This window comes from Mustelus asterias, chromosome 5, assembly GCF_964213995.1.
Source record: "Mustelus asterias chromosome 5, sMusAst1.hap1.1, whole genome shotgun sequence".
NCBI lineage: Eukaryota > Metazoa > Chordata > Chondrichthyes > Carcharhiniformes > Triakidae > Mustelus > Mustelus asterias.
In genome coordinates, this window is record NC_135805.1 from 16,530,902 (window position 1) to 16,556,944 (window position 26,043).

Here is a 26,043-nt window from a genome sequence, read left to right on the forward strand (position 1 = left end):
GGGACCCAGGTTCGATTCTGGCCTTGGGTCACTGTCTGTGCGGAGTCTGCACGTTCTCCCTGTGTCTGCGTGGGTTTCCTCCCACAGTCTGAAAGACGTGCTGGTTAGGTGCGTTGGCCATGCTAAATTCTCCCTCAGTGAACCCGAACGGACGCTGGAGTGTGGAGACTCGGGGATTTTCACAGTAACTTCATTGCAGTGTTAATGTAAGCCTACTTGTGACACTAATAAGTATTATTATCCTCGAATCCCTACAGTGCAGAAAGGCCATGTGGTCCATTGAGTCTGCACCAACTCTCTGAGAGGACGCCTTATTCAGGTCTTCTCCTCCCACCCTACCCCCCTCGCACATTCACCATGGCTAATCCAACCAGCTGCCACATCTCGGGACACTAAGGGGCAATTTAGCATGGCCAATCCACCTAACCCGTACATCTTTGGACTGTGGAAGAAAACCAGACCACCCGGGTGAAACCCAGGCAGACACGGGGAGAACGTGCAAACTCCACACACTGGAATCCGGAGGCTGGAATCAAACCTGGGTCCATGGCACAGTGCTAACCACTGTGCCACCGTGCCTCCCACACCGTGCCGTGGAGGTGCCTTCAACCCCACTTTCCCGCCCAACCTCCCACTCAGTAATTCTACGTCACTTATCATTTAACTTGCTGGTCTCCAAAATCAGTTAATCTTACTGGGTGAAAAAATTTTTCCTAATGTCCCCTCTAATCCTTCTACCCATCCCCTTGTAATTGGCCCCCTCAGCTAGGGAGAAACAAGTCTTCCCTGGTTGTATCTACGTATCGACATTTTATTTATTTACATTGAAAACTTTTAAAGAATTTGTCAAGGCTTCACAAGGGCATTTTTACTTCACAGTGGCTCCATAATTTCCCTTCTCGGTAGAGTGGAACTGAATGTTGCAGCACAATTGTTGAATGCCATAGAGTGAGATAAATGTCAATTCAATTCCTGCTCCAGCAAGTTTAGGGGAGGTGATGGCCTAATAGTATTATTGCTAGACTATTAATCCAGAAACTCAGCGAACGTTCTGGGGTCCCGGGTTCGAATCCTGCCACGGCAGATGGTGGAACTTGAATTCAATTAAAAATACCTGGAATTAAGAATCTACTGATGACCATGAAACCATTGTCGATTGTCGGAAAAACCCACTGGTTCACAAATGTCCTTTCGGGAAGGAAATCTGCCATCCTTACCCGTTCTGGTCTACATGTGACTCCAGAGCCACAGCAATGTGGTTGACTCTCAACTGTCCTCTAACGGCAACTAGGGATGGGCAATAAATACTGGTCAGCCAGCGATGCCCATGTCCCATGAATGAATAAAAAATAGATCTGGGGAGTGGGGTGGGTGTTTTTGGCTCCCCCTGGCATTTGGCTACAGGTTGTGTTCTGTGAGCATTTTCTGACATGCTTCAAATCTATGAGAGCAGAATGATTGTTTGATAGGCTTCTTGGCACATACGCTGCCTCCATCTTCCTCAAGTCATGAGCTTCATTTTGTTGAGGTGACAATCTATTGTAAAACAATAATTGACGTTGGGCAGCACGGTGGCACAATGGTTAGCACTGCTGCCTCACAGCACCAGGGACCCGGGTTCAATCCCGGCCTCGGGTCACTGTGTGGAGTTTGCACTTTCTCCCTGCTTCTGCGTGGGTTTCCTCCGGGTGCTCCGGTTTCCTCCCACAGTCCAAAGATATGTGGATTAGGTTGATTGGCCATGCTAAATTGACCCTAGTGTCAAGGGAATAGCGGGGTAAATATGTGGGGTTATGGGAATAGGGCCTGGGTGGGATTATGGCCGGTGCAGACTCGAAGGCTGAATGGCCTCCTTCTGCACTGTCGGGATTCTATGAAATTAAACTGGAGAGAGTGCAGAAGAGATTTACAAGGATGTTGCCAGGACTCAAGGGACTGAGTTATAGGGAGAGATTGGACAGGCGAGGACTTTTTTCTTTGGAGGGCAGGAGACTGAGGGGTGATCTTCTAGAACAAAGAAAATTACAGCACAGGAACAGGCCATTCGGCCCTCCAAGCCTGCACCGACCATGCTGCCTGACTTAACTAAAACCCCTACCCTTCCGGGGACCATATCCCTCTATTCCCATCTATTTATGTATTTGTCAGGATGCCCCTTAAAAGACATTATCATATTCGCTTCCGCTACCTCCCTCGGCAACAAGTTCCAGACACCCACTACTCTGTGTAAAAAATCTGCCTCCTACATCTCCTTTAAACCTTGCCCCTCGCACCTTAAACCTGTGCCCCCTAGTAATGACTTTTCCACCCTGGGAAAAAGCTTCTGAGTATCCACTCCGTCCATGCCTCTCATAATCTTGTAGCCTTCTATCAGGTCACCCCCTCGACCTCCATCATTCCAGTGAGAACAAACTAACTTTCTCCAACCTCTCTTCATTGCTAATGCCCTCCATAGCAGGCAACATCCTGGTAAATCTTTTCTGTACCCCCTCCAAAGCCTCCACATCCTTCTGGTAGTGTGGCAACCAGAATTGAACACTATATTCCAAGTGCGGCCTAACTAAGGTTCTATAAAGCTATAACATGACTTGCCAATTTTTAAACTCAGTGCCTTGGCCGATGAAGGCAAGCATGGCGTATGCCTTTTTGACTACCTTCTCCACCTGCATTGCCACTTTCAGTGACCTGTGTACCTGTACACCCAGATCCCTTTGCCTATCAATACTCTTAGGGGTTCTGCCATTTACTGTATATTTCCTATCTGTATTAGATCTTCCAAAATGCATTACCTCACAGTTGCCTGGATTAAACTCCATATTTATAGAGGTGTATAAGATCATGAGAGGCATTGCTAGGGTGAATGCACTCAGTCTTTTTTCCCAGGGTCGGGGAATCAACAACTCGGGAGCATAGGTTTAAGTTAAGAGAGGAAAGAATTAATGGGAACCTGAGGATGAACTTTTTTACACAGAGGGTGGTACGTGTGTGGAATGAGGTGCTGGAGGAAGTGGTTGAGGCAGGGACATTGACAACATTTATAAGGCATTTGGACAGAGACATGATAGGAAAGGTTTAGAGGGATATGGGTCAAATGCAGGCAAATGGGGTTAGCTTCGATGGGCATTTTAGTTGGCATGGACCAGTTTGGGCCGAAGGGCCTGTCTCCATGCCGGAGGTACTCTGATTTTAATAATGAACTGCACCTTGTTTTGAGGTGAGAGTTTTAAGTATCTGTTATCCCAGATGTCTGTACCTCTACAGAATGAGGGGGCAGAACCTGAAAGTTAGAATTCAGTCATGATGTCAGGGACTACAGTGCATTGTGAGAATTTAGAATGATTTCTCTTACAGAGCTGTTGGAGACAATCGGTCAATTGAAAAGGTCAAAATGGAGACCATTAGATTTTTGTTCAGCAAGGGTACTTATTACCGGTTATGTCGCCAAGGTAAGTTAAGATCCTGTGGTGAAATTGGCTCAAGGGGCCGAATGGCCCCTGTTCCTGTGCGAAGTGCCCACTCCCTCAACCCTCTCCACCACTTTGTGCTAACCGGTTAGGAGTCAGCTATTCTCTTGTTGCTCCAATCTCTCTTGTTGCTTCTCACTAGGACGTGCTCCTGCTCAGTCAGTTCATCCGGTCAGATGGAGGGATGTTATCACGCCGGATCACGGGCCTCTGCTTCGAAGAACATAAAAAGATTGAAGTCTGTGTGAAGATGGCTCACCGAACGGGTAAATCTGTGTGTGTGTATGTCTGTCTGTTTGATATTGAGTTTTACCTCACTTTCTCATGAGCAACAGGGCGGCACAGTGGCACAATGGTTAGCACTGCTGCCTCACAGCGCCAAGGACCCGGGTTCGATCCCCGGCTTGGGTCACTGTCTGTGTGGAGTCTGCACATTCTCCCCGTGTCTATGTGGGTTTCCTCTGGGTTCTCCGGTTTCCTCTCTGTCGAAAGGTGTGCGGATTAAGTGGATTGGCCGTGCTAAATTGACCCTAAGTGTCAGGGGGACAAACTAGGGTAAATGAATGGGGTTATGGGGATAGGGTCGTGGGATTGTGGTCAGTGCAGATTTGATGGGCTGAATGGCCTCCTTCTGCACTGGAGGGATTCTATGATGATTCAACTCTGATGTCCCTCTGTGTATTGAGTAAGCATGCCTCTGGATCCACTGTAGCCCCCTGGACCGTTGCCTTTTAACTAATTCACATCCCTCTCCATCGCAAGTCCTGTCTTCGGGTATTTTCTTTTCACCAGTGAAAAGAATGTATCCCAGTCCCACGTGCTCTTTTCCAATCGCTTTCAGGCCCATGCCAGCCATGTCATTGTTCTATAAGATCATAGTGGACAGTGAAGAAAGTTATCTCCAATCGCAACGGGATCTTGATCAATTGGGCCAATGGGCTGACGAATGGCAGATGGAGTTTAATTTAGACAAATGCGAGGTGATGCATTTTGGTAGATTGAACCAGGGCAGGACTTATTAAGTTAATGGTAGGGCGTTGGGGAGAGTTACAGAACAAAGAGATCTAGGGGTACATGTTCATAGCTCCTTGAAAGTGGAGTCACAGGTGGACAGAGTGGTGCAGAAGGCATTCGGCATGCTTGGTTTCATCAGTCAGAACGTTGAACATAAGAACATAAGAAATAGGAGCAGGAGTAGGCCATCTGTCCCTTCGAGCCTGCCCCGCCATTCAACAAGATCATGGCTGTTCTGAAGCGAATCAGTTCCACTTACCCGCCTGCTCCCCATATCCCCTAATTCCCTTATCGATCAGAAAACTATCTACCCGTGATTTAAACTATCTACCCGTGATTTAAACAGGATTGAATACAGGAGTTGAAATGTCTTGAAGTTGTACAAGACATTGGTAAGGCCACACTTGGAATACTGAGTGCAATTCTGGTCACCCTATTATAGAAAGGATATTATTAAACTAGAAAGAGTGCAGAAAAGATTTACTAGGATGCTGCCGGGACTTGATGGATTGAGTTATAAGGAGAGACTTGATAGACTGGGACTTTTTTCTCTGGAGCGTAGGAGGCTGAGGGATGACCTTATAGAGGTCTATAAAATAATGAGGGGCACAGATCAGCTGGATAGTCAATATCTTTTCCTAAAGGTAGGGGAGTCTAAAACTAGAGGGCATAGTTTTAAGGTGAGAGGGGGGAGATACAGAAGTGTCCAGAGGGGCAATTTTTTCACAGAGGGTGGTGAGTGTCTGGAACAAGCTGCCAGAGGTAGTAGTAGAGACGGGTACAATTTTATCTTTTAAAAAGCATTTAGATAGTTACATGGGTAAGATGGGTATAGAGGGATATGGGCCAAATGTGGGCAATTGGGATTAACTTAGGGTTTTTTTTTAAAAAAAGGGCAGCATGGACAAGTTGGGCCGAAGGGCCTGTTTCCATGCTGTAAACCTCTATGATTCCACAAGGAATAGACCCAATGAGCCTGCTGCGCCATTCCATAAAATCATGGCGAATCTGATTGTGGCCTTAAATTCACTTTTTCTACTGCCCACCATCACCCTTAACTCCATTGTCAATCAAATATCTATCCATCTCTGACTTAAATGGGCGACCCTTTATTTTTATGCTGTCTGCCTTGTTCCAGATTTCCCCACGAGGGAAAACAACCTCTCCGCATCTACCTTGTCAAGCCCCTTCAGAATCTTTTATATTTCAATAAGATCACGTCTCATTCTTCTAACATCCAATGAGAGTATTCCAGTTGCTGTCTCTTCGCCTGTCCCTATCTCCCTCGCTCCCTCCCCCGGTGGCACGGTGGTTAGCACTGCTGCCTCTCAGTGCAGAGACCCGGGTTCAATTCCTGGCTTGCGTCACTATCTGTAGAGTTTGCATGTTCTCCCTGTGTCTGCGTGGGTTTCCTCCGGGTGCTCCGCTTTCCTCCCACAATCCAAAAGACGTGCTGGTTAGGTGCATTGGCCATGCTAAATTCTCCCTCAGTGTATCCGAACAGTAACTTTATTGCAGTGTTACTATAAGCCTACTTGTGACACTAATAAATAAACCTATACCATGCTTGTATAATCATTGAAAATATCATGACACATTCACTGAAATGAAAGACTATGAAATTGGCAGTGGGTTTAAAACCTTCGCATGCAGCTAAGTTGAAAGTTAGACAGATGTGCACAACCAATTATAACTCTGGTTTTACAGGATAGGAGGCCAATACAGTGACAGTTGTTATCAACCCCATGTCCAGATGCTGAAGCTTGTTTATGGTATTAATCTTGAACTTGACCTGATTGAGGAGATTGTAATCTTCATGTTAAATAAAGCGAAGAAAGTCGGCCGTTGAAACTTGTTGAAAAGTCACAGGTTGTAAATGGCAGAGTTTCAGACTCCAGAGAGTGAAAGCCTTGCTGCAAATTATTAGTGTCCAGCTTGTCTGCGGGATCCTAAATTGATTAATACCGAAAAAAGAACTGAGATGGCTAAGGATATGAATGTGTTAGCTTGAAATATTCGGCAGGGAAGCATGCCATCTGTCGAAGGGGGTTTAAGAACTCGCATTAATGACTGAAGTAATTTGCTTGGGTTTTCTGGACATGTTGATAAAACTAAAATCTACACTGAAGGAACTGTGTTCCTGTAGACACTGAGTGAGACCAAAAACAACTTCAACCAAGTGTTAAAACAAGTGAAGTAACTTGCATTTATATAGCACCTGTCGCAACCTCCGGAAATGCTTTTCAGTCCATGAAATACTTTAGAAATCACTGTTGTAATGTAGGAATTATCACATTGCAAGTTTGTGGGAGTTTGCTGTGTGGAAATTTCCACACAGATTTTTTCAGGCCTTATTTTATTCATTCAAGGGATGTTGGGCATTATTGCCCATTCCTAGTTGAGAGTCAACCACATTGCTGTGGCTCAGACCAGGTAAGATTTCCTAAAGGACATTAATGAACGAGATGGGTTTTTATGACAATCGACAATGGTTTCATGGTCACCAGTAGATTCTTCATTCCAGGTGTTTTTTTATTGAATTCAAAGTCCACCATCTGCTTGGCGGGATTCGAACCTGGGTCCCTAGAACATTAGCTGAGTTTGTGGATTAACAGTCCAGCGATAATACCACTAGGCTGTCGCCTCCCTTGAGTGAGATTGAACTAAACAATGATGAGACACCTTGTCACTGATCTGCGATCAACTCGGTAGAGTTCAAGTCTGGGTTTGTAGCTGTAGCTGAAGCTGTAGAGTGCTCTGGTCAGTTTTGATGCATGCGAAAAATAGCCAAACCCTGGTAGTAACAAAGAACTCAGACATGGTGGAAAGGTTTGAATTGATCAAGAAAAAGCAAATACGATTAAATTAAGGGTTAGATGTTGTGCCGAGCTTTGTCCGAAACCAAGATCAAGCTATCCCACTCCCTATCATTCTGGTGTGCTCCATGTACCTGTCCAATAACCACTTGAAAGTTCCTAAAGTGTCCAACTCCACCATCACAGCAGGCAGTCCATTCCACACTCCAACCACTCTCTGAGTAAAGAACCTACCTCAGACATCCCTCGGACATCCCTCCTATGGTAAGGTTATATAAGGCATTGGTGAGGCCGAATTTGGAGTATTGTGTACAGTTTTGGTCACCTAGTTACAGGAAGGATGTAAATAAGATTGAAAGAGTGCAGAGAAGGTTCACAAGGATGTTGCCGGGACTTGAGAAGCTGAGTTACAGAGAGAGATTGAATAGGTTGGGACTTTATTCCCTGGAGCGTAGAAAATTGAGGGGAGATTTGATAGAGGTGTATAAGATTTTGATGGGTATAGATAGAGTGAATGCAAGCAGGCTTTTTCCGCTGAGGCTAGGGGAGAAAAAAACCAGAGGGCATGGGTTAAGGGTGAAAGGAGAAAAGTTTAAAGGGAATATTAGGGGGGGCTTCTTCACGCAGAGAGTGGTGGGAGTGTGGAATGAGCTGCCGGATAAAGTGGTAAATGCGGGGTCACTTTTAACATTTAAGAAAAACTTGGACGGGTTCATGGATGAGAGGGGTGTGGAGCGATGTGGTCCAAGTGCAGGTCAGTGGGACTAGGCATAAAATGGTTCGGCACAGACAAGAAGGGCCAAAAGGCCTGTTTCTGAGCTGTAATTTTCTATCGTTCTATGGTTCTATATCTCCCACCATGAACCTTATAGTTATGCCCCCTAGTAACAGCTACATCCACCTGAGGAAATAGTCTCTGAACGTCCACTCTATCTATCCCCCTCATCATCTTATAAACCTCCATTAAGTCGCCTCTCATCCTCCGCTCTAAAGAGAAAAGCCCTAGTTCCCTCAAAACCTTTCCTCACAAGACCTACCCTCCAAACCAGGCAGCATCCTGGTAAATCTCCTTTGCACGCTTTCCAATGCTTCCACATCCTTCTTATAGTGAGGTGACCAGAACTGCAGACAGTATTCCAAATGTGGTCTCACCAAGGTCCTGTACAGTTGCAGCATAACCCCACGGCTCTTAACCCCCTGTTAATAAACGCTAACACACTATAGGCCTTCTTCACGGCTCTATCCACTTGAGTGGCAACCTTCAGAGATCTGTGGATATGAACCCCAAGATCTCTCTGTTCCTCCACATTCCTTAGAACCCTGCCATTGACCCTGTAATCCACATTCAAATTTGTCCTACCAAAATGAATCACCTTGCACTTATCAGAGTTAAACTCCATCTGCCATTTTTCGGCCCAGCTCTGCATCCTATCAATGTCTCTTTGCAGCCTACAACAGCCTTCCACCTCATCCACTACTCCACCAATCTTGGTGTCATCCGCAAATTTACTGATCCACCCTTCAGCCCCCTCCTCCAAGTCACTGATAAAAGTCACAAATAGCAGAGGACCAAGCACTGATCCCTGTGGTACACCGCTGGTAACTGGTCTCCAGTCTGAAAATTTTCCATCCACCACCGCCCTCTGTCTTCTATGAGATAGTAAGAGTTTTAACAACACCAGGTTAAAGTCCAACAGGTTTATTTGGTCTATGAGATAGCCAGTTACTTATCCAATCGGCCAAATTTCCCTCTATCCCACACCTCCTTACTCTCTTCATGAGCCGACCATGGGGAACCTTATCAAACGCCTTACTAAATTCCATGTATACGACATCAACTCCTCTACCTTCATCTACACACTTAGTTACCTCCTCAAAAAATTCAATCAAATTTGTGAGGCAAGACTTACCCTTCACGAATCCGTGTTGACTATGATCCAGCTCTGTGTGGGTAACATTGATGTCCTACATTTTCCGTGTTTTAAAATCACAAGGAAGAAATATCCAGTTCTGTATGTGCTCTCTTTCACCCCTACCCCTTGCACCATTGCCATTGAAAAAGCTACCTGTTAACCATTGGCCGACCATGTTATGTCAGGTTCATGCTGTGAGCCAAGTATGGCACCACTTGGCTGGGCACGTCGCTGGCAAGTGGAGCACTTTCACAGCCCAAGTGAACAAACAAAGGGCTTTGCCTTGATTTGATATGGCGATACACAAAGGCCGGTGGAACATAATGTACAATTCATAAAATTGTACAGTGCCTAGCTGCAGTACAGAAGGTAATTTCCTGACTCCATTCTGTTGGCACAAGGCACATCTCATTCTTAACCATCTGAAGAAGAAGACCATTGCAGGTCTGAAACTCTGTGACTATAGTTACTTGGGTAAACAGTACTGCCTGCCAGGGCTCAAGATAATGGGTCTTTAAGGATAAAGTGTTTCCAGAAGTATTGTTTGACTGCAAATCAAAGTAGACATACATGCGTTTTCTTGTCCTCTATTATTTCTTCAATGTTGTTGTTACTTTGCTACATGACTTCCCAGCACATTCTTTACTTTGCAGTCATGATCTGTAGCACGTCCGCATGTTTTTTTTAATTCTCTAAATCATCATCCCAACCTTGTGCAGCTGACTCCATATCCCTCTGACTTCAGTCTGTAAAGGGTGGTTATATGGCTCACTCTCTTGCCCAGTGACTGCTGCCTCACAGTGCCAGGGACTCGGGTTCGATTCCCAGCTTGGGCCACTGTCTGTGTGGGTTTTCTCCGGGTGCTCCGGTTTCCTCCCACATTCTGAAAGACGTACTGGTTAGGTGCATTGACCCGAACAGGCGCCGGAGTGTGGCGACTAGGGGGAATTTCACAGTAACTTAATTGCAATGTTAACGTAAGCCTTACTTGTGATTAATAAGACCATTCGGCCCATCGAGACTGCACTGACCACAATCCCACCCAGGCCCTATCCCCTTAACCCCATGCATTTACCCTAGCTAGTCCCCCAATGACTCTGGTCTGAGGAAGACTGTTGTTATACATCCTGATGACAGGTTTGAAGAAGCTGGCCGCTATATCTGGATCGCCAAAGATGTGCGGGTTGGGTGGATTGGATATGGTAAATTGTCCCTTAGTCCCAGGGGGACTATCAGTGTATCACAGAATCCTACAGTGCAAAAGGAGACCCACCGAGTCTGCACCGACCACAATCTCATCCAGGCCCTATCTCCATAACCCCATGCTTTTACCCTAGCTAGTCCCCCTAACATTGAGGGGCAATTTTAGCATGGCCAATCCACCTAACCCACACATTTTTGGACTGTGGGAGGAAACAGCACTTGGAGGAAACCCACACAGACACGGGGAAAATGTGCAAGCTCCACACAGCCAGTGACCCAAGCCGGGAATCGAACCCGGGTCCCTGGCGCTGTGAGGCAGCAGTGCCAACCACTGTGCCACCGGGTAATTATGTGGGGTTACGGCATAGGGCCTGGGTGGGATTCTGGTCGGTGCAGACTCGATGGGCTGAATGACCTCCTTCTGCACTGTGGGGATTCTACAATATATTGTAGAAACATTACCTTTTCCCATTGCCGAAGCAGTTAGGCTGACTCTTTCCAACAATTGCTGATTTTCATTACTTTCCTGAGTCTGATATGTTGCAACCATGCAGGAATCTTATTCTGTTTTTTTTGCAATTTTATTGTTCTTCCCTTCCTTGAGCTCATTCACTCAACTAGATTTATCAGGTGAAAGGTTTAGGGTACAGAACAACGCGGCTGTAGCAACAGCACTCTGAGAGCACTGATGAGAATTGATCCCCCGCATAGTTTTGACTTGGTATTCCTAACCACTCCGATGAATGTTAAAGACCCTATGGCTGTCTGTCAGAGAAAAGCCAGGAAGGTGTCACTAAGTGTTCTGGTCAATAATGATCTCTCAGACAGCATCACTGAGAGCAAATGACCTGGTCATTATTTGAATGCTGTTTATGGGAGCTTGCTATTTGCAATTGGTTGCCACATTTCCGACATTGCAATAGTGATGCACTTAATTCTCTGTAAAGGACTTTGAAAAACTCCTGAGGTGATGAAAGATGCTCGAGAAATGCGAGTCATTTCTTTCTTTATACATAGTTGTCAATCCTAACGCAGGCAGTCCTCAAATTTACAAACCCCAGCTCACAGAAAAAGAACATATCAATGTCGCTGAAGCAGGGGGAAGGGGTATATACGTTTTTCAGAGATTTTCATTTTAAACTCTTAAGTTACTTTAGCAGTTGTATGACAGAGCCTTGTCTAAATTTACAGCAAAATATTACAATTTACTTTTACCTTTCCAACGCTGCGGGTTTTTATCAATTAAAACGATAAACTTAAGAAATACAGTCGTTTGCTATCTGTGTATCTATGTCAGGCTTGCATAAAAGAAGAGGGAAAAGTATGTAAGAAAGATAGCTTCCAGTTCTACTTGGGAGCTGTTAAACTATAACTACATACCTTGTAAAAGAGTTATAGTTTGAGGGTGTATCATTGAATGAGCTCAGGGAAAGTTTTATTTTCAATTGGATCTGTTGAATCTAGTGAAGGGATACGACGAGGGCCCAGGTAGAGATGTTTCCATGTGGGGGAGGTCACAAACAGGGGCCAAAAGTGTGCAGTGGAGTAGTATTAGGATGTAACCAGGATATGAGGAAGTGCTCAGGGAGGGAGCCCAATCAACCAGTTGAGACCTTAGTGACAGGAGAGATGGCAAGGCCTAGGAGGCGCCTGGGGCTATGGAATACACCCTAGCTATGATTGTAACACTACATTCTGCACTCTCTCTTTTCCTTCTCTATGAACAGTATGCTTTGTATAGCGCGCAAGATACAATACTTTTCACTGTATACCAATACACGTGGCAATAAACCAAGTCAAAAGATGAGATGGAGTGACGATAGGATAGGACGAGTCAGTGGATGAATTACCACACCCATGGTAAATGAATAAGGTCATGATGTGGAGATGCTGGCGTTGGACTGGGGTAAACACAGTAAGAAGTGGACTCTATCTTGGTCCAAAGTCCAAAGATGCACGGGTTAGGTTGATTGGCCATGCTAAAATTGCCCCTTAGTGTCCTGGGATGCGTAGATTAGAGGGATTAGCAGGTAAAATATGTAGGGATATGGGGGTAGGGCCTGGGTGGGATTGTGGTCGGTGCAGACTCGATGGGCCGAATGGCCCCTTTCTGTACTGTAGGGTTTCTATGATTGGTAAATGAATAAGGAGCAGATTCAATCCCAAAGCCACCTAAATCATGGAGCGCCATGAGCAAAAGAGGTGCACTTTGAAAACCAGAATAGGCGTCATCGGAGTAGCAAACCTATACCCCCCACCCCCCCCAGGGCAACACGGTGAAGACTGGGAGGATAGCGAAGGTCAACTCAGGTTGGTACTCCAGGGAGAAATTTCAGAGAGGAGAAAGTTAATCTTTTGACTTGCAGAAGGCATGGAGGGTCTGAGGACCAGCAATGCCTTCTGGGCCAAAGAAATGATCTGAACTGGGGCAGAGAGAAATTTGTGTTGTCTTGAAGATCATGTGGCGTAAGATTGTGAAGGTTGGAAGTCGGCTAATTGGAAAAGTGTAACTCATTTGAACAACTCTGGCCTCGTGTTATAAAATTCTGGCTCATCGGAGAAATGGGTAGAGAGAGACACTGGAGAAAGTGCAAATGAGGCTTCATCAGGATGACACCAGAATTGAGAGGTAACAATCCTCAGGAAACACTGGCTAAAGGTTGAGGATATTTTTCTCTGGAGAAAGGAAATCCGAGAACTGACCTGACAGGGTATTCATTAGGGCCAATGTTGAGGTATTCGCACTTGGGGGAAATCAGAATTAGGGGTCATAAATATAATATGGCCATGAATAAGTCCAATAGGGAGCTCAAGCAAGATTTATTTACTCAAAGTGAGAATGTGGAACTCACCACCACCGGAAGTAGTTATGAGGTCAGGGAAAGATTTAATTTAGCAGAAACTAAATAAGTACATGAGGGGAGAAAAACGAAGGCTGTGTTGATCAAGTTGAATGAATTAAATAGAATGTGAGGGGGATTGTATTATGCATAAACACTGGCACGAATCTGTTAAATTTAGAACCATAACATCATAGAATTCCGATAGTGCAGAAGGAGGACGTTCGGCCCAGCGAGTCTGCACAGATTCTCCGACAGAGGATCACACCCAGGTCCTATCCCCGTGATCCCAATTATTCCCCCCATATCTGTCTAATCTACCCATCTTGGGACACTAAGGGGCAATTTAGCATGGCCAATCCACCTTACCTGCACACCCTTGGAGTGTTGGAAGAAACTGGAGCACCTGGAGGAAACCCAAGCAGACACGGGGAGAACGTGCAGACTGCATACAGACAGTGACCTGAGGCGGGAATTGAACTTGGGTCCCTGGCGCTGCGAGGCAGCAGTGCTAACCATTAAAAGCCTGTTTCTCTACTGTAGGTTTTGCACACATATGCATGTGGTTAAGTGAAAGATTACAGCATTGTCAGCCCTGGTAGAAGCCTGTGTTTGACTTCGGGATCTTGGGTCACCGTGATTGTTCACACGACTTTCACAGGTTGGTGGTGAGGTTTGAGTCATGTAAGACCCTCGTCAGACCCCACTTGGAGTACTGTGCTCAGTTCTGGTCACCTCACTATAGGAAGGATGTGGAAAAGATTGAAAGGGTGCAGAGGAGATTTACAAGGATGTTGCCTGGATTGAGTGGCATGCCTTATGAGGATAGGCTGAGGGAGCTCGGTCTTTTCTCCTTGGAGAGACGAAGGATGAGAGGAGACCTAATAGAGGTGTATAAGATGTTGAGAGGCATAGATCGGGTGGACTCTCAGAGGCTTTTTCCCAGGGTGGAAATGTCTGCTACGAGAGGACACAGGTTTAAGGTGCTGGGGGGTAGGTACAGGGGAGATGTTAGGGGGAGGTTTTTCACACAGAGGGTGGTGGGCGAGTGGAATCGGCTGCCGTCAGTGGTGGTGGAGGTGAACTCAATAAGGTCTTTTAAGAGACTCCTGGATGAGTACATGGAGCTTAATAGGATGGAGGGTTATAGGTAGGTCTAGAAGGTAGGGATGTGTTCGGCACAACTTGTGGGCCGAAGGCCTGTTTGTGCTGTAGTTTTTCTATGTTTCTATGTGTCCAGCCGTGATCCCCAGGACCACCTTGCCGTTGCAGCCTTCTTGCACTTCCACAGCCGGTGAGATGCACTGTCTTCTTTCGCCTGTTCTGTCGTTTACTTTTTATATCAATAATATATCAAAAGTCTCGCATATAACAGAAATTTCCTGTAACTGTCACATTGCCTTCCTGTCACACTGATAACTTTAGGGGGCACAGTAGCACAGTGGTTAGCACTGCTGCCTCACAGCGCCAGGGATCTGGGTTGATTCCCGGCTTGGGTGACTGTCTGTGTGGGGTTTGCACGTTCTCCCCATGTCTGCGTCGGTTTCCTCCCACAGTCCAAAGATGTGCGGGTTAGGTGCATTGGCCATGTTAAATTTGCCCCTTAGTGTCAGAGGGATTAGCAGGGTAAATGCATGGGGTTATGGGAAAATATAGGGCCTGGGTGGGATTGTTGTCACTGTGGTCTTGATGAGCTGAATGGCCTCCTTCTGCACCGTAGGGATTCTATAATTTCAGTGTTTCTTCCCGCTGGTTGAGCAGTGCCGTGGAAAATCGAGTATACTTATTAAAATATTGGCCCCCATCCTAACCGACAAACTGAAGTAAGAAGATCCTTTGCTTTGAAACACACTTTTATTTTGAAATGCTGCAAGACAGCAGTGACCTTTTCCTGAAGGGAATGATGCAAAGTAAAACATGACAATGTGGTGGTTATTGTTCTCGACCAGCAACCCAGAGGTCATGAGTTCAAATCCAACCGTAGCAAGTTGTAAATTTAGTAAATCTAGTAATTTACAAGCTGGCACCAGAAAATTGACTGCCAGAGTTTTAAAGCTGGTTCATTAATGTCTTACAAGGAAAGGAATCTGGCACTCCCGATCTGGTTTGGTCAATTTGTACCTCAATAATCATGCTTCATGGTTAACTTTTCATCTCCATTTAACTGGCATAACCAGCCACCCACTGCAAAGGCAATTACTACAAATCAAGGAGCAGCCACCCAATACCAGCCATTTAAGGGTAGAATCATAGAAGCCCTACAGTGCAGAAGGAGGCCATTCGGCCCATCAAGCCTATATCGACAATATCCCACCCAGACCTTATCCCCGTAACTCCACGTCTTTACCCTGCTGATCCCTTGACACTAAGGGGTAATTTATCATGGCCAATCAACCAAACCCGCACATCTTTAGAGTGTGGGAGGAAACCGGAGCACCTGGGCGAAACCCACGTAGACACAGGGAGAATGTGCAAACTCCACACTGTCACCTGAGGCCGGAATCGACTCCGGGTCCCGGGCGCAGTGAGGCAGCAGTGCTAACCACTGTGTCAAAGTGCCGCCCAGGATAGGGTGCCCACTGGGGATAGGGCCTGGGTAACTCGGAATGGGTAAAACTTGAAGCCTTGTTAGCATCACCCGTATTCCAAATAAAGAGCAGAGAGCCGTTAAGGTATGTTCATCTAGAAACGCTTTTAATGGGCAAAGGAATCTGCATTTAGTAGAATCTAAAAATAAATGCATTACTTTGTATAAAGTACATAAATCTCAAGCCCTTCACATTGTTTAAACAAGTGTAATAAGAGTTACTATTCTGTGAGATAGGACTGACCCAGATTTCTGCAGGGTACCATGACAGCTAGCTTAGCATCCAGTGCTAAATGAAAGATAGTTGTGGGTAAATTGGCACTGCTGTGCCACCATGGTTCAGTAACTTCCTCTACCTATATCCATTTGCATCCATACACATTTGTAGTCCTGAATGGAAATTTTAGCTCCTTCTGTATTTGGATATCAGATTACAAATTGTACTGTACCCACCCACACAGGGCAAAGCACTTGCTGTGGAGCCTTTTAGCTGCACCTGGCAGGGTTACCAGATATAGGATGTTGTAACTGCGATGATACGTCGCCTAAGCTCATCAGGGGAGCAACTTAGATCATCTGGACATGAGAATTCAGCGAGAAACCACAATTTTTTTGATCAAGTTTTCCCATTCTGAGTTACCCATAGGACGTTGGTGGTGGGTGGCTCCTTCTTGATTCCGAGTCATTGTCTCTGAGGTGGTATTGGAAAACGTCAAGTATTTGAGCAGAGGCGCCGAATTAGGAAAATAAGAAATGGCCAGAGTAGGCCATTCAGCCCCTCGTGATCGCTCCACCATTCAGTAAGATCATGATTGATCTGATCTCAACAAGCCTCTCGCGCCCCCCCCCCCCCCGCTCCAATCACCATATCACCTGATTCCCTTAAGAGTCCAAACTTTTATTGATCTCGGTCTTGAATATGCTCAAACATTGAGCATTCACAGCCTTCTGGAGCAGAGAATTTCAAAGATTCACAACCCTCTGAGTGAAGAAATTTCTCCTCATATGCCAAATGACCAACTGACCTCTGGGTCAAGATCCTCCACAGGTACAGTAAGCAATTAGGAAGGCAAGTGGTAGGCTGGGCTTTATTGCAATGGAATTAGATTAAATAAGTCTTGCTGCAATAGTGCTGGGCTTTGGTGAGGCCACACAGAATCCTGCAGTGCAGAAGAGGCCCATCGAGTCTGCACCGACTCATGAAAGGCCCTGACCTGCCCACCTAATCCCACTTGCCAGCACTTGACCCATAGCCTTGAATGTTGGCATACTCTGCACTGTTTTGGTCTCCACACACAAGGAAGACTATACTTGCCTTAGAGGGGGTGCAGTGAACACACACAAGATTAATCCCTGGGTCGAGAGTTGTCCTATGTGGAGAGATTGAGTGGAATCAGCCTGCATGCTCTCGAGTGAGAGTGATCTCACTGTAACAAAAACAAATTTTGAGTGTGCTTGGCAGGGTGGACACTCCGAGACTTGAATTATGAGGAGGGACGAGGGAAATTTGGGATCTTCATTAGAACAAAGAAGGTTAAGATCAGGGTATTGAAATCAGAGAGGTTTTGCTGGAGTAAATCGGCTAATGCTATTTCGACTGGCCACCCTCTTGGTAAAAATGTTTTTTCCTCAAATCCCTTCTAAATTCCTGCCCATAACCTTAACTCGTATTGACACCTCTACTAAGGGGAAAAGTTTCTTCCTATCTACCCTATCTCTGTCTCTCATATTTTTCTGCACCTTGATCAACGCCCCATCAGCTTTCTCTGCTTGAAGGAAAGCAACGCCAGCCTATCCAGTCTCTCTTCGAAGCTGAAATATTCCAGCCCAGGCAACATCCTGGTGATCTCCTCTGCGCCCTTTCTAGTGTAATCACATCCATCCTATACTGTGGTGACCAGAACTGTACGCAATACTCTATCTGTGGCCTAACAAGCATTTCATACAGCTCCATCATAACTTCCCTGATCTTATATTCTATGCCTCGGCTAACGAAGGCAAGTATCCCATATGCTGCCTTAACCAACTTATGTTACTGTCCTGCTGCCTTCAGGGATCTTTGGACATGCACCCCAAGGTCTCTCTGGTCCTCTGTACTTCCTAGCTTCCTGCTATTCATTGTGTATTTTCTTGCCTTGTTAGTCACCCTATCTTTCTTTGCAGCATGCCATCGTAGGTGGAAGAATGCTGGTTGGCCTGCCAATAAGTTTTCAAAATTGAATACTGAGAATTTGAGCAAAGAGTGAGGGGAGGGAAGAGCAAGGTTGGCGGATGCATAGGAACAGCAGCATCTGCAACTTCCCCTCCAAGCTGCACACCATCCTGACTTGAAACTTCCCTCCCTGTTGCTGGGTCACAATCCTAGAACTCCCTCTTTAACAGCACTTTGGTTATATCTACACTCAGTGGACTGCAGCAGTTTAAGAAGGCGGCTCTCCGCCATCTTCTTCAAGGGCAATTAGCGATGAATGAAAAGTAAAGTGTAGAAAAGGTTTGTACGTTTTATTTAGTCCAAGTGTGTGTGCTGCATAGTGTCTATTCAGCTCTTACAGAGTACCGCACACTCCTATAGAGGCAGGATGGATTCATGCCATGGAAGATGCACTTAACCACAGGTCCCCAGTTATAAAGAAAAAGTGATACAGCCAAGAATTGCTCCTTTAACTTAATACTGGGGACGGTGGCACAGTGGTCAGCACTGCTGCCTCACAGTGCCAGGGACCCGGGTTCAATTCTGGCCTCGGGTGACTGTGTGGAGTTTGCATGTTCTCCCCGTGCCTGTGTGGGTTTCCTCCGGGTGCTCTGATTTCCTCCCACTTTCCAAAGATGTGTGGGTTAGGTGGATTGGCCATGCTAAATTGCCCCTTAGTGTCAGCAGGATTAGCAGAGTAACTACATGGGGTTAAGGAGATAGAGCTTGGGTGGGATGGTTGTTGGTGCAGGCTGAATGGGTCGAATGACCTCCTTCTGCACTGTAGGTTTCTATGGTACACACCTCACCCATGTTAAATATCTATTCGGATAGGCACAAGCAGCCTGTCTTTGCACTGTCCTTTAAGTTCTGTGTTGAGGTGTACACCAAGACTGTATTCACATGAAAACAAGTGAATGTTTTTATTGAAGTGGAAAGGGGAGTTTTTGTAAATATTTAATGCACGCAGCTTATTTTATACTTGGGAGTTTTCATTGCGACATGCTTGCCAATTGTTCTGTTTCAACTTGCAAACCATTTGTAATTTTCCTTTCTTGAAATAAGATGTGGCCAGAGAAAGGAGAGAGCGAGTTAACTTTTTAAACTGAAGCTCTGACGTAGGGACTCCCAGTCTTTTGCTTCGGGATCGACCAGATTTTTTAATGTTTCAGTTCCTAATTTGAGAATCCGGTGGCGGGGAGGTGCGGATTCTGGGAGAGGAGGGGTGCGAAGACGATGAAAAGCTTTTTAAAACCCTGACCCCTGCACCTATTCTGTTAGTACAAAGAATGTCTGAAACCCCCCCAGCCCGCATCTCGTCCAGATCAGAAAAGAACCTGCTGGGCAAGTTCGCCAGCTAAATAAATGTGTCTAATTGATTCAAAAACAGGTGAAACATGCCCTCTAGAGGAAGCTCTTGTGGCTGTGATTAGGTTTCAAATCGCAGGTCTCTTCGTCAAGAGAGTCCACCACTATTGTAATGCATTCTACTTTGCTCTGCTCTCTGAATATAACAAAACAAAAGAGCCTTCTAAGTCTTCTCAGTACATTTGAGGCTAATATAAACCTTAACTATTGGAAGGGAAAGAAAAGTGTTTGTATCGTCACAAAAACAAAATATGCTGGACAAAGAGGTGGCGCAGTGGTTAGCACCGCTGCCTCACAGTTCCAGGGACCTGGGTTCGATTCCCAGCTTAACATAGAACATTACAGCGCGGTACAGGCCCTTCGGCCCTCGATGTTGCGCCGACCAGTGAAACCAGTCTAAAGCCCATCTAACCTACACTATTCCAATATCATCCATATGTTTATCCAATGACCATTTAAATGCCCTTAATGTTGGTGAGTCCACTACTGTTGCAGGCAGGGCATTCCACGTCCTTACTACTCTCTGAGTAAAGAACCTACCTCTGACATCTGTCCTATATCTATCACCCCTCAATTTAAAGCTATGTCCCCTCATGCTAGCCATCACCATCCAAGGAAAAAAGCTCTCACTGTCCACCCTATCTAATCCTCTGATCATCTTATATGCCTCTATTAAGTCACCTCTTAACCTTCTCTCTAACGAAAACAGCCTCAAGTCCCTCAGCCTTTCCTCATAAGACCTTCCCACCATACCAGGCAACATCCTGGTAAATCTCCTCTGCACCCTTTCCAACACTTGCACATCCTTCCTATAATGCGGTGACCAGAACTGTACGCAATACTCCAAGTGCGGCCGCACCAGAGTTTTGTACAGCTGCAACATGACCTCATGGCTCCGAAACTCAATCCCTCTACCAATAAAAGCTAACACACCGTACGCCTTCTTAACAACCCTTGGGTCACTGTCTGTGTGGAATTTGCATGTTCACCCCATGTCTGTGTGGGTTTGCCCCAGGTGCTCCGGTTTCCTCCTGCAGTCCAAAGATGTGCGGGTTAGGTTGATTGGCCATGCTAAATTGCCCCTTAGTGTCCCGGGATGCGCAGGTTAGAGAGATTAGCGGGGTAAATATGTGGGGTTACGGAGATAGGGTTTGTTGTCGGTGTAGACTTGATGGGGCCGAATGGCCTCCTTCTGCACTGTAGGGATTCTATGAAACCAGCAGGTTTGACAGCATCTGTGGAGAGAGAATAGATTCAGTGTTTTGAGTCAGGATGATCCTTGGAGGTCAACCTGACCCTTGGGTCATCCAGATTTGAAACATTGGTTCTATTCTCTCTCCACAGATGCTGCCAGAGCTGCTGAGAGTTTCCAGCATTTTCTGTTTTTGTTTCAGATTCCAGCATCCGCAGTAATTTGCCTTTATCTTCGTGTTTGTATAGCGCCTTTTATATTCTCTGGATATCTCAAAGTACTTTACAACCAATGACGTACTTTTAAAATGTAGCCAATATTGTAATATAGGGAAATACAGCAAGCGATTTGCGTCCAGCCTTGAGATAAATAACAGAAAGACTCTTTCTTTTTTAGTGATGTTAGTTGTGGGATAAACATTGTCCAAAGCACTGGGGAAAATTCCCCTGCTCTTCCTCAAAATAGTGGCATGGAATCTTTTACATTTACCTGAGGGTTGAATATCTTATTAGGATGATGTAGTTTACATGGATTTCAGCAAAGCCTTTGACAAGGTCCCACATGGGAGACTTATGAAGAAGGTAAATTCACGTGGGATACAGGGTAAAGTGGATTCAAAATTGGCTCAGTTGTAGGAGACAGAGGGTGATGACAGAAGCTGCTTTAGTGACTGAAGCCAGTGTCCAGTGGCGTACCATAGGGACCTGTGTTGGGCCCCCGATTATTCGTCATTTATATAAACAACATAGGTGACTATGTATGGGTAGGATTAGTAAGTTTGTAGATGACACAAAGATTGGCCGGGTTGTTAACAGTGAGGCAGAGTGACTTGGGCTACAAGAAGATATAGACGGAATGGTCAAATGGCCAGATAGATGGCCAATGGAATTTAACCCTGAAAAGTGTAAGGTGATACACTTTGGAAGGAGTAATTTGACAAGGGAGTACTCAATGAATGGTAGGACACTAGGAAGTTCTGTGGAATAAAGGAACCTTGGTGTGTTTGTCCACAGATCTCTGAAGGTGGGAGGGCATATTAGTAGGGTAGTGAAAAAGGCATATGGGACACTTGCCTTTATCAGTCGAGGCATAGATTACAAAAGCAGGGAAGTCATGTTGGAGTTGTGTAGTACTTTGGTGGGACCACAGCTGGAGTACTGTGTGCAGGTCTGGTTGCCACATTATAGGAAGGATGTGGTTGCACTGGAAGGGGTGCAGAGGAGATTCACCAGGATGCTGCCAGGGATGGAACATTTAAGTTATGAAGAGAGGTTGCGTAGAGGTGGGTTACTTTCGTTGGAGCAGAGAAGACTGAGGAGTGACCCAATCGAGGTGTACAAGATTATGAGGGACATGGACAGAATGGATTGGAAGCAGCTGCTCCCTTTAGTTGAGGGTCAGTCACGAGGGGACATAGGTTCAAGGTGAGGGGCAGGAGGTTTAGGGGGGATGTGAGGAAAAACATTTTTACCCAGAGGGTGGTGACGGTCTGGGATGTGCTGCCTGGGAAGGTGGTGGAGGCGGGATGCCTCACATCCTTTAAAAAGTATCTGGATGAGCATTTCGCACATCATAGCATTTAAGGCTATGGGCCAAGTGCTGGAAGATGGGATTAGGTGGGAGTTCAGGTGTTTCTAATGTGACGGTGCGGACTTGATGGACCGAAGGGCCAGTTCTGCAGTGTATAATTATATGATTCTAAGATGGTACCACTGGTAGTGTAGTCCTCCCTCAGTACTGCATTGGCAAATTGTCCTGGATTACATGCTCAATTCACATCATAGGAGTGCCACAGGATGGGCAATAAATGTTGGCCTAGCCGGTGTTACGTCCAGCTGCAGGTGAGATTCTCCAAAAGTTGTTGATCCGGGCGAGACCCCTCGATTTGTCATTGTCTGACTGGGATACTCCCAAATTGTTACAAGCCTGGGAGAGGACAGATGACTGCGTTCGTGCCTTTATTCAACCCAGCTTCTGCTGGTAGCAACAAGGTTTAATCTAACAAAGTTTCCTTTCCCTTGGATAACTTTTCCAGACCTAGTAATTATGTTTAAAAAGAAGCTGATTAAACAGGCTTTTTTGTCTTAAGGTAGATCAAGTTTATTAACTACTAAAAGTGGAAGAAGAAATGTAACACACATGGGCGGCACGGTAGCACAGTGGTTAGCACTGCTGCTTCACAGCTCCAGGGTCCCGGGTTCGATTCCCGGCTCGGGTCACTGTCTGTGTGGAGTTTGCACATTCTCCTCGTGTCTGCGTGGGTTTACTCCAGGTGCTCCGGTTTCCTCCCACAGTCCAAAGATGTGCGGGTTAGGTTGATTGGCCAGGTTAAAAATTGCCCCTTAGAGTCCTGGGATGTGTAGGTTAGAGGGATTAGCGGGTAAATATGTGGGGGTAGGGCCTGGGTGGGATTGTGGTCGGTGCAGACTCGATGGGCCGAATGGCCTCCTTCTGCACTGTAGGGTTTCTATGATTCTATGATGATTCTATGAACATGCATTTACATTCAGATGGATTGGAAGAAAGAATCGAGTCCAATAGTAAGTGAATACAAAAAACAGAGAACAAAGAAAATTACAGCACAGGAACAGGCCCTTTGGCCCTCCAAGCCTGCACTGACCATACTGCTCGACTGAACTAAAACCCCCTACTCTTCTTGGGACCATATCGCTCTATTCCCATCCTACTCATGTATTTGTCCAGACACCCCTTAAAAGTCACTATGGTATCTGCTTCCACTACCTTCCTCAGCAGCGAGTTCCAGGCACCTACCACCTTCTGTGTAAAAAAAAACTTGCCTCGTACATCTCCTTTAAACCTTGCCCCTCGCACTTTAAACCTATGCCCTCAGTAATTGACTCTTCCACCCTGGGAAAAAGCTTCTGACTATCCACTCTGTCCATGCCCCTCATAATCTTAAATAAAAAGTTTTACGGAACAGTCTTTGATCGTGAGGTGTAGATAATGAAGCGTTATGGCCATTACTGATTGATCCCAGTATAGTTGATTTCTACTGACAAATAGTTGATTCTTCAGTTCAGGTGTCCTGTGGTTTGGTAGAGATATTTCGGTTCCTTTTTCCAGCTGTGATCCTTTTCCAATTTCCACTGTCAGAGAGAGAGTTTTTAGATATTCCTGCAAACACAGTTTCTGATACTGAGTGTCACACCTTCCCTATGGAAAACCTCCAGCCGCTTTTCCTCACAGCACACACGCAAAGCCTGACCAACAGGGCAAATACAAGCAGGCAGTTAGGCAAACAGGACAGCATGCAAGTATTTTTTAACCTTTGTGTATTCCAACTGGACTTAGAATCCACTAGTCGGTCGAGGGAGACTATTTTGCCCAGGCTTTTTTAGATTATGGCCATTATGTTCCTTTGTTTTCACTGAAGATAGGGATGAGTCTTTGGATGTTTTTGGAAGTAGTTTGTCTGGAAACACTGGGAGGGGTTCCATTGTCCCTGAGAGAAACACCCTGCAGTCATTCCTGTCAGTAGCTAACCAAGCATTCTCAGCCATCTTCGGTAGTTTGTGTCCATTATAAAATATAATTAAAACCCAGGTCTTTTAATAGTCCCATATTTCTGTGTATAATGTCACTGCTTTTTTCCAGGGCCCCGGGTTCGATTCCCGGCTTGGGGCGACTGTCTGTGTGGAGTTTGCATGTTCTCCCCATGTCTGCATGGGTTTCCTCTGGGTACTTGGGTTCCTTATACAGTCCAAAGGTGTGCGGGTTAGGTGGATTGGCCATGCTCAGTTGCCCCTTCGTGTCAGGCGGACTAGCTAGAATAAATCCATGGGATTATGGGGATAGGGCCTGGGTGGGATTGTGGTCGGTGCAGAGTCGATGGGCCGAATGGCTGCCTTCTGCAATGTAGGATTCTATGATTCTTTCCATTACCATAACACCAGCAACTTGAAATTTTTGGAATTCTGTATCCCAGAGGGCTGTGTAAGTTCAGTCGTTGGAAGTATTCAGGACTGAGATTGATAGATTTTTGGGCACTAAGGGAATCTAAGGATGCGGAGATAGGTGGGGTAAGTGGAGTTGAAGTAGAAAGTCAGCTATGATTTTATTGAGTGGCAAAACAGGCTTGAGGGCTGAATGGCCTACTCTAGTTATCAATTCTCTTTTAAAAAGTCTGATTATCTGACTTTGAGGTGACAGTGTTATTGGCTGAACTATCGCTGACATACAGAAATGTTTCAGAAGATTGAAAGAGTGACACAAGGCAGTGGAGCGGCCAATTGCCGATATAATAATAATGAGGGGAAGAAATTGGGGGAAGGGACACGCCAAACAGATCACTGAGATGATCCCTGTGACCTTTCAGAGTAAATCTCAAAGAATCATCTGCACTTTCTGTTGTAGAAAGTCCTCCCCACTATCTCTTCCAAATATAACCAAGAGATTGTTTAACAATTAAATTTCAGTGGTTTGGGGAGCAAGAAAGAAATAGGGTTTGGGGGTCGGGGGGGGGAAACGAGGTGGGTAATTCTTTGAGATGTCATCTGGAAACAGAAAATAGGAGCAGGAGTAGGCCATTCCGCCCTTTGAGCCTACTCTGTTATTTATTATGATCATGGCCAATCATCCAACCTGTTCCCCTCCCTTTCCCCCGCCCCCCCCCCCCCTCATATCCTTTGATCTGTTTAGCCCCAAGGGCTGTATCTAACTCATTCTTGAAAACATACAATGTTTTGGCCTCAGCTGCTTTCTGTGGTAGAGAATTCCACAGGCTCACCACTCTCTGGGATATAAAGACTACTTGCACCATGAAATACTGTGTGAAAATGCTTCCACAATGACTATATTTAATAAAGCACCAATGGAGCTCTGTCTTCATTCATTTTCTGCCTCATGCTAGAGGGTTACTTCTGTTTTTATGTCATGTTTTTAAAAAAAGTACATAGTTTTCGGCTAAACCCTTGCTTTTTCGATCGGTTAAGTTGTATCTGTCTGCCTGTTACCCAACGCTGGTTTGTCTACTGCATGTCTGACCCCACACTTCGCCCGACCCCAGTTTCCTCCGAACCCAGATGTTAATTTGATTCCTACGATCATCCTTTCTGAAAGTAGCTGATATGAAAACCTCTCCAGTTGAGCATGAGCATTATCGAAGAATAGAATTTCTGATAGAATCCCTCCAGTGCAGAAGGAGGCCCATTGGGTCTGTACCGACTGACCCAACAGAGCATCCCACCCAGGCCCTATCCCCATTACCCCACACATTTACCCCACCAATCCACCCACTTCACACATCGTGGGACACTAAGTGACAATTTAGCATGGCCAATTTATTTATTCATTTCTTCATTTCTTCCTCCATGGGATGCAGGCGTTGCTGACTGGGCCACCATTTCTTGCCCATTCCTGAGGGCATTTAAGAGCCAATTATATTGTTGTGGATCTGGAGTAGGCCAGACCAGGTAAGGACGGAAGATTTCCTTTC

General features: G+C 45.7%; 1 protein-coding gene across 1 annotated transcript in view; it reads left to right on the forward strand.

Moving 5' to 3' along the window:
* Positions 1-26,043, forward strand: part of mrps18a (mitochondrial ribosomal protein S18A) — an 85,762-nt gene that overhangs the window by 17,156 nt on the left and 42,563 nt on the right. The window contains exon 4 of the mRNA XM_078212222.1: positions 3,607-3,730. Coding sequence (XP_078068348.1) covers positions 3,607-3,730 — 124 coding nt within the window. The remainder of the gene's footprint in view (positions 1-3,606; positions 3,731-26,043) is intronic.